The sequence below is a fragment of the Talpa europaea genome (genome assembly GCF_964194135.1).
Source record: "Talpa europaea genome assembly, chromosome: 1".
Classification (NCBI taxonomy): domain Eukaryota; kingdom Metazoa; phylum Chordata; class Mammalia; order Eulipotyphla; family Talpidae; genus Talpa; species Talpa europaea.
The window spans coordinates 49913485-49928329 of NC_140073.1; the positions used below are offsets into that span (position 1 = coordinate 49913485).

General features: G+C 36.5%; 1 protein-coding gene across 2 annotated transcripts in view; it reads right to left on the reverse strand.

Annotated features, from left to right (window-relative positions):
* Positions 1-14845, reverse strand: part of NARS2 (asparaginyl-tRNA synthetase 2, mitochondrial) — a gene marked incomplete at both ends in the record, with an annotated part of 128284 nt that overhangs the window by 111958 nt on the left and 1481 nt on the right. For both annotated transcript variants that reach the window (XM_084239352.1, XM_084239351.1), the window contains 3 exons: positions 827-967; positions 12388-12508; positions 13133-13242. In XM_084239352.1, the coding sequence (XP_084095478.1) occupies positions 827-967; positions 12388-12508; positions 13133-13242 (372 nt within the window). The remainder of the gene's footprint in view (positions 1-826; positions 968-12387; positions 12509-13132; positions 13243-14845) is intronic.

A 14845-nucleotide genomic window follows, 5' to 3' on the forward strand; every position in this document is an offset into this window, starting at 1 on the left:
AGATCCAGGACCCAACAGGGTAATATTCATAATGTCTGGCATTCAATCAAAGATTAGCAGGTATGCAAAGAGGCAGGAACACATAACCCATAATGAGATTAATCAATAAATCAAAGCTGATTCATGATTGACAGACATGTTAGAATCAGAAAAGGATATGAAAGTTATTAAACAGCGATTAAAATTGTATGTACATGTTCAAAAAGTTAAGTAGAGACACGGAAGATATTTTTTTTAAAAGGCCCAATCCAAACCTATAATGTGTAAAACAAAAAAATGCACAATAAATGAGGCCTTGTAAGTAAGACACAGCAACAGAAACTAACCAACAGAAACACACAGAGGAAAAGAACTTTAAAAAAGAAAGAAAAGAACATCAGTGAGGATATTACCCAGTAGCCTAATACATGGGTAATGAAGTCTTCAAAGGGAGGTAACAGAAAAAATATTTGAAGAAATAATGACTGGAAAACTGGATGAAACTTATCTATACATAGATCCAGAAAACTCAACAAACTCCAAACACGAGAAATTGCACCAAAGCACATCATAATAAATTGCTCAAAACCAGTGATAAAAAGCACACAATCATCATAATCCACTGGCACTTTTTATCACTGTTTATCAACATGTACTGCTAAAAACATGAGGGAAGGTCGGCAGCTTCCCTTCATGTCTTTATGTAACTAGAGTACTGCATACTTACAGTCAAAGAAAAAATAAAAGGGGCTTATAATATATAACTACTTTCAGAAAAATATTCCAGAGCACAATTAATTACTCAACTCCTTCACAAGAAAGAATACTTAGAAACAAAGGGCCTTACCTTGAAAAAAGAATGAATGGCAGCTGTGGCTTCACTGCGAACCCTCAAAATAGAACCCAGGACATTAGTCCTACATCTAAGGTGAGGGTATTGTCTCAGATACTCCAGAGGATGCCTCTCTTTATATTTAAAGGGGAAAGCCTGCCAATAAATGGAAAAAACAAAATAAATGCTAAAAAAAGATACTGTTTTTAAAAGTCAGTTTTCCAAGGCATTTGTTACATAGTGCTTTAGAACAAAATGACGATTTCCTTCATTTATTAATATAACTGAATGCAGCACACATTAACTCCACCAAGTTAGTGGGATGGCAGGGTTCAATCACAAATGTGTGGGTTTGACTCCAGATGTACTTACTTGTTAGCTGTGGAGCTTTAGGCAAAGTTGTTACTTAGTATCACAGAGGTTAATGCTATTGATCAAATTTCTATCTGCTAGTTATTAATCACTACTTGCAGACAGAATAGGATATAATTATGCAAAAACAGTGCACTGTTTGGCACAGAGGAGTTCAGAATATTGTAGAAATTAAAGATTATGTTTTCTATAGCTGGATACACACAGCTGGTGTTCAATTTTAAATCACCCAAATGTCTTGAAAGCACACAATCATTCATAATCAATTGGCACTTTTTATTACTGTTTATCAACATGTACTGCTGTCTAAGAACACGAGGGAAGGTCAGCAGCTTCCCTTTATCTCTTCATCTGACAGAGTAGTGCATATTTAAAGCACTTTTAAAGTAAATTATAAGCCCCCCTAAAAATATTTCCACCTGCCCACTCTTGTGTTCCAACAATAAGAAGACAGAAACAAATGTTCAGGAAAAAACTAAAGTTTCAAGGAAAAAGATAACAGAAAAACCAAGTAAAAGAATCACTGTTAGGTTGTTCCTTTTAGTCTTATATGTTCCCTTTAGGTCCTGTGAGCATACTGATTTATATTATATAGACATAAACTTACACATACATGCCAAAATGAAAGTATAACCACATTAACAGGAATCAGAAAGACAGGGGTTCAGAATTCCTCAGTGTGTGAATACATAAAAATGACACTGAAATGATGGGGGAAAGAAGGCGAAGGCATCAACATTAACAGAAACCAAAGGAGAAAAATTTAAGAAGAGTAAAGCACAAGGTAAATTTTTAACGATCGGATTTTAGACTAGGGATCCTTGCGTCAGCCGAGACTGCCTGGAACCGGGAAAGGGCAGCCCCCACAGCCACAAGTGAGCTGAAAAGACCCCATAAGTCAGGCCCTGTCTGGCCACCAGTCAGAGCCCAGAGGGGGATCCAGCCACCGCTAGGGCAGACTGTGGGTACAGGTAGGTGCCCTTCTGACTCGCCACTCTAGAACAGGGATCACTGTGTCCAGAACCCACCAAGACTGTGAAATTGGGAAAGGGCTGCCCCTACAGCCAGAGGTGAGCTGAAGGTCCCCAAAAGCCAGGCCCCGCCTGGCAGTGAGCCGGAGCCCAGAGGGGGATCCAGCCACCCCACCTCCAGGGCAGTCTGTGGGACCCCAAGACATACCTCTGGAATTAAACAAATACAGAAGGTGGAGATTTTCTGTGACAGCGACCATTAACATATTCATAGCACCACTGCCCTACTGTACTTCTGCATAACAGTATTTAACTCGATCAGACCACCATTTTCTGACATCCCAGAAAGAGCACACCAAAAAGATGCAAGCCAGTACCAGCGACACAGTGTCCCAACACATAGGACAAATTAGAAAACAAGCAGTAGGGAGAAGAAAAACTACAAGCAACCAAGCAAATCCTCAGGGAAAAGATATACCACAAAAAGAAAATCACCCGCCAGATGGCAACAACAGGGACTTAGAAGAAATTCTGAGCCTTCCAGAAAGAGAATTTAAAATTGCCATTATTAAAAAACTGACAGAAGTCATAAAGGAAAACAATGATAAGGGAAAAATAATCAACGATCAGAAGAATGAAATTGAGTCCCTAAAGAGGGAAGTGAAAGAAATGCAGGAGATCAGAGGATTAATGGAGGAGCTAAAGAACGCTGGGAAAAGCAGTGAAAGCAGAATAGATGAAATGGAAGAATGAATAAGTACTCTTGAAGACAGAGAAATAAAAAGAACCAAAACGGAAAAGGAAAGAGAAGTACAAAGGAAAAAGAATAAAGAAAGACTTCAGGAACTACCTGATTCCATGAGGAAAGGAAATATAAGAGTTATAGGAATCCCAGAAGGAGAGGAGAGAGACATAGAACAGAGAAAATATTCAAGGAAATAATTGAAGAGGACTTCCCAAACATGAAGAAGGAGCTGAAAATAGACATACAAGAAGCAAGAAGAACACCAAACTTCTATGATGTAAGGAAAAATACAGCAAGACACATAATAGTAAAGCTCCCAAGAATCCAAGAGAAGGAAAAAATAATGAAGCTGACAAAAGGGAAGAAACAGATAACATACAAAGGAAAACCAATCTGACTGACATCGACTTCTCTAAAGAAACACTACAGGCAAGGAGAGAATGGAGGGACATAGTCAACAAACTCCAAGACAACAAATGCCAACCAAGAATACTCTATCCTGCAAAGCTTTCCTTCCTCTATGGAGAAAGAATAAAAACCTCCCCAGACAAACAGAAACTCTGGAATTTCATTACGACTAAACCCCCACTCCAAAAAATACTCAAGGAGTGCTAAAGCCAGAACCAACAGAGGGATGAATAAGAACAAAACAAGACCAAAATAAATAAATAAATAAGATAAAAAATAAAACCAGAGAAAAGACAACCAAATGGCAAATACAGACGCTAACATATCAATATTAACTCTAAATGTAAAAGGACTAAACTATTTAATAAAAAGACACAGAGTCGCAGGCTGGATCAAGAAACAAAACCTAACCTTTTGCTGTCTTCAGGAAACACAATTAGATACAAAAGATAAAAATAGACAAAGTAAAAGGATGGAAAACAATCCTACAAGCAAATGGGCCAAAAAAGAAGGCAGGAACAGCTATACTTATATCAGATAAAACAGATTTCAAAATCAAAAAGGTAAAAAGAGACCTAGATAGTCACTACATTATAATCAAGGGGACAATACTTCAAGAAGAAATAACACTCATTAACATATATTCACCAAATGAAGGACCACCAAAATATATGAGACAACTATTATCATCTCTGAAAACAGACATCAGAGAAAACACATATGTAGTAGAAGATTTCAACACACCGCTATCAACAATGGATAGATCAATGAGACAAAAAATAAGTAAGGACATTAAAGCTCTAAATAAGGATCCAACCCCACAGGCTTAACAGACATCTATAGAACATTAGACCCAAAAAAACCTGAGTACACATGTTTCTCAAGTGCACACGGATCATTCTCCAGGATTGATCACATACTGGGACACAAGACAAACAAGATACACCAAGATTGAAATCATACCAATCATCTTCTCTGACCATGAAGGTGTCAAACTAGAAATAAACCATAAAAAGAAGACAAGGAACTCTCCTATCTCATGGAGATTGAAACCCACACTACTGGAAGACCACTGGACTAATGAGGAGATCAAAGAAGAAATTAAAAAATACTTTGAGTTGAATAACAAGGAGGACACCAATTTCCTAAATGAATGGGATGCAGCAAAAGCAGTAATAAGAGGAATATATACAGCAATACAGGCTCACATCAAGAAACAAGAAAGAACACAAAGAAACAACCTAATCTCACATCTTAAAGAACTAGAAAAAGAACAACAACAAAAAAGCCTAAAACCAGTGGAAAGGAAACAATAAAAATCAAAGCAGAAATAAATGAAATAGAAATTAAAAAAAAATCCAAAAGATCAATGAAACCAAAAGTTAGTTCTTCAAAAAAATAGATAAAATAGACAAACCCCTACCCAGACTCACAAAGGAAAAATGGGAGAAAGCACAAATAAATAGGCTCACAAATAAAAGAGGAGAAATCACAACAGACACAGCAGAAATCAAAAGAATAATCAGAAACTACTTGTTATATGCAAACAAGCTCAACAATCTAGAGGAGATGGACAAATTCCTACAACTCTACAATCACCCAAAGCTAGATAAAGAAGAAATAGAACACCTAAACAGACTAATTACAAGCAACAAAATTGAAATGGTAGTCAAAAACCTCCCCCAAAACAAAAGCCCAGGACCAGATGGATTTAAATGAATTCTACCAAACATTCAGAAACGAATTAGTGCCTATCCTTCATAAACTCTTTCAAAAAGTTGAGAAGGAAGGGATAATACCAAACATGTTCTATGAAGCCAACATTACACTAATACCAAAACCGAACAAGGACAACCCAAAAAAAGAAAAGTGCAGGCCAATCTCTCTAATGAACACGGATGCAAAAATCCTCAATAAAATTTTAACTATCAAAATCCAACAATGTATCCATAAGTTAATTTACCACAACCAAGTAGGATCCATTCCAGGGACACAAGGATGGTTCAACATCCGAAAATCAATCAATGTTATCCAACACATCAACAAAAAGAAACATAAAAACCATATGATAATATCAATAGATGTTGAGAAAGCTTTTGACAACGTAAAATTCTTAGGATACAAGGAACATACCTTAACATCATAACGGCCATATATGACAAGCCCATAGCCAATATCATTCTTAATGGTGAAAAGCTGAAAGCATTTCCTTTAAGGTCTGCAACAAGACAAGGATGTCCACTCTCACCACTGCTTTTCAATCTAATACTGGCAGTCCTAGCCAGAGCAATAAGACAAGAGAAAGACATATAAGGAATCCAAATAGGGAAGGAAGAAGAAAAACTATCACTATTTGCAGATGATATGATAATATACATAGAGAACCCCAAACACTCCACAGAAAAACCAATCAAACTAATCAGTCAGTTTAGTAAAGTAGCAGGATACAAAATCAACACACACAAATCAGTAGCCTTCCTATACACAAACAATAAATTTGAAGAAGAAATCAAGAAAACCATCCCTTTTATTACTGAAACAAACAAAAAAATCAAATACTTGGAAATAAACCTAACAAAAGAGGTAAAGGACCCATACAAAGAAAACTATACAACACTATTAAAAGAAATAGAAGAAGACACAAAGAAATGGAAAGACATCCCCTGCTCCTGGATTGGAAGAATTAACATTATTAAAATGGCCATCCTACCAAAAGCAATTTACGGATTCAATGCTATGCCAATAAAAATTTCAATGACATTCTTCAAAGAAATAGAACAAATATTGATGAAACTCATATGGAGCCACCAAAAACCCCAAATAGCCAAAGCTCTCCTAAAAAAAAAAGAATGGAGGCATCACACACCTAGATTTCAAACTATATTACAAAGCCATAATAATCAAAACTACATGGTATTGGAAAAAGAACAGACACGTGGACCAATGGAACCGAACAGAAAATCCAAAAATAAACCCACAGATTTACAGTCAACTAATTTTTGACAAAGGAGCAATGAATATGCACTGGAGCAAAGAAAGTTTGTTCAATAAACGGTGCTTCGAAAACTGGGTTGCTACATGCAAAGAATGAAGCTTGACTACTACCTCACACCATGCACAAAAACCAACTCCAAATGGATTAAGAACTAGATATAAGACCTGAAACCATAAAATATATAGAAGGAAATATAGGTGAAACACTACATGACATACACCTCAGTAACAGCTTTAAAGACTCATCACCCAAAGCAGTGATAGCGAAGGCAAAGTTAAACAGCTGGGACTACATCAAATTAAAGAGCTTCTGTACAGCAAAAGACAAAGTAACCAAAACAAAGAGACACCCCACCAACTGAGAGAAAATTTTTGCACACAACACTAATGATAAAAGGCTGATCACAAAAATCTACAAAGAGCTGAAGAGACACAACAAAAACAAAGTAAATAGTCCAGTCAAAAAATGGGTAAAAGAGCTAAAAAGAAACTTCTCCAAAAAGGATATGCAAATGGCCAACAGGCATATGAAAAAAATGTTCAGCATCACTTGTAAACAGGGAAACACAAATCAAAACTACAATGAGATACCATCTTACACCAGTAAGAATGGCACATATTAAAAAAAAAACTAGCTACAACAAATGTTGGCAAGGATGTGGAGAAAAACTGATGGGAGTGCAAATTGATCCAACCACTATGGAGAGCTGTGTGGAGATTCCTCAACTTGCTAAAGATGGAGCTTCCATATGATACAGCAATTCCACTCCTAGGTATTTACCCAAAGGACACAGAAACATTAATTCAAAAGGGCACCTGCACCCCTATGTTTACAGCAGCCCTATTTACAATAGCTAAGCTATGGAAACAACCCAAATGCCCAAAAATAGATGAGTGGATAAGATGTGGTACATATACACAATGGAATATTACTCGGCAATCAAAAAAAATAAACCCATGCAATTTGCAGCAACATGGATGGAGCTGGAATGGATCATGCTCAGTGAAATAAGCCAGAAAGAATAAGAAAAATACCGAATGGTCTCACTCATAGCAGGAATTTAGAAAACCTAAATAAAGGAATCAGGGAAAAGACTAATTATAATAAAGTAAAAATCAAATTCAACAAGCAACTATAAACCAGAGACATACAATGGGGGGGGGGGGATTAGGGTCAAAATAAGGGGGTGTGGGAATTGTATGGGGACTATAACCAAGATGAAAATGCATACATTGTGTAAAAATGAAAAATGATGTAAAAACATATGAAAGAAAATAAATTAAAAATAATTTTAATGATCAGGACTCCCTGGTGGCACAGGGTTTAGTCTCAGCACCTTCAAGCTATGGCCAGCCACTGCAGCATGAGTTCCATCCCTGACAGGGGAGGTAACCCACATGGTGCAGTAGACCTCTCTGGTCTCACCTGCTGCTCCCCTCAGCTGTGTATTTCAGTAAATCTGCCTGCTTTGCTCCCCACTCTGTCTCTGGTGAATCGTCTCAAACCCCATACCTCTGGCCTATACCCCAGTTCTTGTATGCATAAATAAAAATAAATCTTAAAAAAAAATTAAATGATCATATATCCCTCTAAAAAAGCAAAACCAAAAATGTTTACCATCTCCATTCTTATCTAAGTTCCAAATTAGTTTCATAATCTATTCTTTGGAAATTTTAAAATCTGATTTTTTTTTAGATTGCATTATTTTTACTGAGGTAATACAGATTAACAACACTGTATATGATTTAGATGTACAGGATCACACCTATTCAAGTGTATGTTTCTATATCATGTCCACACCAAAGCCCCAATAATCCTCCACTATACTCCACTGAGCCCCCTCCCCACTTTGCTCTCCACACCTCTTCTTCCCCTTCTGTTAGCCTCAGTTCTGCAGTCATTTCTAAGATTCATTTTGGTTTAGTTTCTTTACATTCAAAATGAATAAAATTATCCTGTCTTTGTCATTCTCCTTATTTCAGTTAGCATAATCCTCTCCAGTTCCAGCCATCTTGTCCCAAATGGCAGAAGCTCATCTTTTTTTTAATAGTTGAGCAGTATACCATTGTGTGTGCACACCACGTCTTTATCCACTTATTGTTGGGGACTGAGGTTGTTTCCATAGCTTGGCTATTGTAAAGAGCACTACAATGAACCTAAGTGCATATATCCTTTTTTAAATTACCATTTTTGTATTCTTTGAACACCGAGTTAACTTGTTGATTATATACGGGTCTTTTACTATTTTAAGAAAACTCTAGTATTTTTCATAAGGCTGATATTCCCGACAGTGTAAGAGAGTTTCTTCTTCTTCAAACCCTCACAACCCTTGTTTTTTCCTGGTCTTTTTTGATATGGGCCAGGTATGAAATGATATTTCATTGTGGTTTTGATTTGTACTTCCCCAATGATAAGTGACAATGAACATCTTTTTATGTGCCTTATTGGCCATCTGTATGTCTTCTGCAGAGAATTATGTATTTAGTCCTACTGCCCATTCTTTATTTGGGTTGTTTTCTTAATGAGTGTGAGTTTTTTGTAGTACTTGGATATTAGCATCTTGTCAGATCTATAATGTGTAAATATTTTCTCCTATTCAGTAGGACCTTTAGTTTCAGTTTGCTATAGGCCCATTTATTTATTTTTATTTTCGTTCCCTCTACTGTTCTAATAGAATTCCCAAAGATATCACTGAAGAAATGTCACAGATAGCTTTGCCTATGTTTTCTTCTATGTGTTTTATGGTTTTAGCTCTTACATCCATATCTTTAATCCATTTTGAGTTAATTTTTGTATATAGTGTGAGGTAGTGGTCCAGCTTTCACAACATATTGGTGAAAAATACTCTTTTCAGGCCTCCCCTGGTGATGCAGGCGGTTGAGTGCCATGTTGTAAAGCTGTCCGCAGCCTCTGCAGTGCCAGTTCAATTCCAGCTGGCTAGCGAGGGTCCCACATGGCGCAGCAGACCTCTCCTGTCTCACCCGTTGCTCCCCTCAGCAATGTATTTCATCAGTCTCTCTGTTCTGTTCCCCACTCTCTCTGGTGAATCCTCTCACCCTCCTGCGCATCTGGCCTGTACCCCAGTTCTTGTGTAAAATAAATAAATAAATCTTTAAAAAAAAAAAAACCAACTTTCTTTTCTCCAATGTATACTCTTGGGTCCTTTGTTACAAATTAACTGTCCATGTAAAGGTGGGCTTATTTCTGGGCTCTCAATTCTCTTCCATTGATAACATGTGTCTATTTTTTTCTCAATACCATACTGTTTACATTAATATTATACCTTTGTAGTATAGTTTAAAGTCTGGGAATGTGATATTATGCTTCTTTTTTTTTCATTTATGCATACAAGAACTGGGGTATGGGCTAGAGGTGTGGTGGTGAGAGGATTCACCAGAGACAAAGTGGGAAACAGAACAGGCAGACTGACTGAAATACACTGCTGAGGGGAGTAGCGGGTGAGATAGGAGAGGTCTGCTGTACCATGTGGGCCACCTCCCTGGCCAGGGATCGAACTCGTGCTACAGTGGCTGGCAATAGCCTAACAGCACTGTGCCATAAGAGAGGCCCCTTATGCTCCTTTTTTCGTCAGGATTGCTTTTGTGATTCCATATAAACTTCAGTAATGTTTGCTCTATTTCTTTGAAGAATTTCACTTTGATAGGTAGTGCATTTAATCTATATATTGATTTGGGTAAGATGACTCTTTTAACAATGTGATTTCTTCCAATCTATGAGCAGGGAATATTTTTTCATTTCTTTGTGTCTTCTACTTTTTTAAATAATGCCTTATAGTTTTCATTAAATAGGTCTTTCATAAATTTTTAAATGCCATAAATTTTTCTGTACTGATTTTGTAGCCTGCCATTTCACTGTACTAATTTATCGTTTCTACTGCTTTTATTGGAGTTTAGGATTTTCTATATATATATTATCATACTGTCTGCCAATAATGATAGCTCTATTTCTTTTTTAACTTGGACTCTTTATTTCTTTCTATTGTCTAATTGCTCTAGGTAGAATCTCGAATACTATGTTGAATAGTAATAGTAAATGTGGACATTCTTCCTTATACCTAGCTTAAAAGTTTTCAGTTTTTTTTACCAGTGAGTATGATCTTAGTCATGGGTATGTCATGCATTGTCTTTACTATGTTTAGGTACATTCCTTCTTTCCCCATTTTATTGATAGCTTTTTTTTTATCATGAGTGGATGCTGAGTCTTGTCAAATGCTTTCTTTGCATCTATGGATATGCTCATATGATTTTTATCTTTCCTATTGTTGATGTGGTGAATCACCCTGATTGATTTTCATATGTTGAACCATCCTGATCCCTGGAATAAATCATACTTGGTCATGATGTATGATCCTTTTAATGAACACTTGAATTCAGTTCGCTAAGATTTTGTTGAGGATGTCTACATCTATGTTCATCAGGGATATTGGTGCACAGTTTTCTTTTTCTGTGATGTCCTTGCCTGCTTTTGGTATCAGTGTAATGTTGGCCTCATTAAACCAGTTTTCAAGCATTCTCTCCTTCAATTTTGGGAAAGAATGTGAAAAGGACAGGAATTAGTTTGTCCTTGAAGGTTTGGAAGAACTCACTAATAAACTATCTGGCCTTGGACTTCTACTTTTGGGAGACTTTTGAATATTGTTTCAATTTCCTTGCTGTAATTGGTTGGTTCAGGTTTTCTATTTCTTCCTAATTCAGTCTTGAAGGTTTGATGCTTCTAAAACTTTTCCATTTCTTCTAAGTTATACAATTAATTGGCATAAAGATGTTCCTAATAGTCTCTTATGGTGCTCTGTATTTCTGAGATGTCTGCTGTAATTTCTCCTTTCATTTCTGATTCTATTTATTAGTGTTTTCTCCTTTTTTTTCCCAGTGAGCCTAACTAGGTTTGTCTACTTTATCTTTTCAAAGAACCAGTTTTTTATTTCATTGATCTTTTGTGATATCTTTTAAATTTCTGTTTCACTTATTTCCACTCAAATTTTTATTATTTCCTTCCTTCTCATAGCTTTTGGCTTTTTCTTTTTCTAGTTTCTTAGAGTGTATGGTTATCTATTTGAGATCTTTCTTGTTTCTTGATGTGGGTCTGTATTGCTTTATATGTCCCTCTTACTACTGCTTTTGCTGGATCCCATAAGTCTTGGAGCCTAATTTCTAATTTTACAGGTCAATTAATATTTTTAGAAAATTATTCAGAATGACATGTTTTACTTACCCTGTGTTATTTCTTATTACCTTACAGTTAATTTAGTTCAATTATCCAAATGAATTAAATGATGCAATTTCCCTATATCTCCTCCCTTTTTGTTCAATATATGAAGACAAGGATAGCAAAAACACAGGGGAATTAAATGGTTAGTATATACATTTTAGCTGTGTTTCTAATCTGCAATAAAAGTTTGTGGAAATCATTTTACCTGGTTGGATTAAATTTAAGAAACTGTACTGATAATCTTTGCTTTTATTACCTCTAACTTCTTCATGGGGTAAAGAGCTACTAATAGAAGATTCTTGCAAAAACAAGATTAAACAAGGTATAAACATGTCTTCATGTAGACTTTCTTTGCTCATTCAAGCACTACAATTAAGCATTAGCATTAATAGCTAATGCCACTGAGGAACTGAATTTTTTAATTTAAGTTCAATTGATTTACTATTCAACAGCCATAGATAGACCTATGGGCTTCTAAACTGGACAGCAGAATTCTAGATCATGCAAAAGTCAAAGTCATTTCTAGGCAGAGAATCCCTAAGAATGTGTTTTGCCATGTATGTCTCTGTCACTTTGGGTAAGTGGGCTGGATAGTAAAAGTGGGCAAGTTTCAACTGTGACAGGCACCACTGAGAGGTAGGGATTAACACTTCATTCTCTCTCATCAGACAAAGCCATCTACATCAATACTTTTTGCCACTCTCTCTATATTCTTCAGGCTCTATACTATTACCCGGTAAGTCACAATCAAAATATGTTCTAAGTGCCATCTTAACAATAGTCACATTTATAACAGACTGCTAGTGTATTAAATTAAAGCTTAAAGAGCCTCCAGAAAAATGTCAAGAAAGCATACCTTGGCATCACAATTTCCAACAACTTCAATTTTTTCTGCTTTCAGTTCCACATTTTGCCTTTTGGATGGACTTTTTACCAGCTGCCCTTGAACTTCTACAGAACTCCCAAAAGCTAGTTCTCTATAATAATAAAACATAGCATAAACAAGGTATGATTATATGTAACCCTTCATTTTAATACAAACCTTGCTCTCAGAATATCAAACTTTTTTTTTTTTAAGATTTATTTATTTATTTATACAAGCACTGGGTACAGTCAGAAGCGCGGGAGGGTAAGAGAATTCACCAGAGCCAGAGCGGGGAGCAGAGCAGGCAGAAGGACCGAAGTACACTGCTGAGGGGAGCAGAAGGCGGCAGGAGAGGTCTGCGCGCCATGTGGGACCTTCCTCCAGTGGCTGGGGAACAGCCGGGGATCGAAAAGGCGCCGCGGAGGTTTCGGGCAGCTTTGCAACCCAGCGCTCTACCGCTGTGCCACCGGGGAGGCCCTATCAAACTATTTAATGACACAAGTTTTTACCCTTAGTTGGATTAAGAGTTTCAGGTTAAGAGAGCAAAGGACAGGTGGAAGATACAGTCATGTGAAGATGTTACATCAAGGAAGAAAGGCTCAAACTGGAAAGATCTTGATTCCAAGTATTCAGACTTGAGCCACAAAGCAGATTTGTTTAGAAAGATGACGAAGGAGATGTGAACAGTGGACTAGGGAAGTGGGAAGCAGAGGAAAAGGGAAAAAAAACCCCTCACCTATTGTCAGAGCTTGAATCTGCTACAACCTGAAGGCTCTCCAAACAGGAGCCATCATTTACATGCAGGAACAAGACTTCCTTCTGGGACCGGACTGAACGAATCCATCCCTAACAAAGAGAATATTTCTAAATGTGCATTTAAAACAAGTTAACACTTCACATTTTCATTACACATACATAGAAGACTAAAAAAGAACCAATGCACTCGTAATTCTACCTTAATAAATCAATTTGTTTTTAGTCACCCCATGCATATATAATTTTCGTACTTCTTGTCAGTGAGATAGTTTTGACATCCCACCTTCTTTTTGTTTTGTTAATAAAGTTCAAATCTGATGTATGCTTAATATTCTATCAGGTTGATAAGACTAATTCATATACCCAATCCCCCAATATTGGTTATCCTAGATATGTCCTCCTGCTCCTGCTCCCTCCCCAACAACTACAAATTTTCGTACCTTTGTCCTTTTATACCAAATTCCCAGAAGGAGGTTATGTGATACAGACTAGAAAACAGACTAGAAACATCTGAGATTTTCTCCCTCCTTTTACAATGTATTATACAAAAAGAGCTCTCAACATACATGAAGTGGTAACAGATTTTCAAAGACACTGAAATGAAAATAACAGATAGTGTGAGTACACGAGATATCAAGGAGACCAATAAAGCCAAAAATAGCTTTCACAGATCTCATTCAATATAAATTAGTTTAAAAAAGAGAATATTCTTCTAGTAGACACTGACCAACAGTGAAACAATTAATTATGCTTGGGAAATATGCTTGGGAATATATGATCCAATTTAGAATGATTGTATTGATCTTTGCTTTGTGTTCCCATTACACCCTCTAGAAACTGTTATTAAGGCTCTCCTATTACTAATTTACATATCCAGAATATTTTGAGGGCCTAGAAAGCACCCTTTTGCTGTTTTGAAGGCTACTGTCAGGCACATAGTAATCAATGTTTTCAATAAAAGGGTATCTCCCATGTGCTAAGCTTTTACTATAGGACAAGTGTTTGACTAATTTTATCTACTATCTCATCACCTCATCACAATACCTCTATAAATTATCATCAGGCATATCTTCAAGTGAAGAACTTGAGATTCAGAGAAGTTAACTTACTAAAGGTGATACCACAGGTTTACTAGAAGCCCCTGATTTTTCTCTAGGGCTACACTGAATAAAGTGTAAATTGCCTCAGCCGTCTGTAATTTGGATCATGCCCATCTTTCTGGTTTCATCTCATCTCACCACATGCTTCCCAAAGGCCCTTTGGTCAAGCTCCATCAGTAGTACTTTCCAAAGCACCATTCTCTTTATTTGATAATAAAAGTTAACATTTACGGAGTACTCTTTAATGTGTTTCTGTTCTAAATTCTTTAATACTCCTTAATCCTCCGAAGAAATTTGTTAAGTAAATATTATCATTTTTAGAGATGAAGAAACATACTTAAACAAATTAGGATAACCTCTCTAAATAGTCAAGGTCACAAAGTTACCAAAGTTCCAGTAGAGCTGGAAGTCAAATATAGTTCTCACTTTAAAGCTTATGTTCTTATCAATGAGATTTTTAGAATGCTACTTCTACTCCTATTTCCTCTGTCTGAGAAACAAACTTTTCAGGGCTTATTTGAAATGTTACTTCACACCTGAGGTTTTCCCTGACATTGTTAACGCAGTTAAGTACAGCCCTATTTTCTCACAGT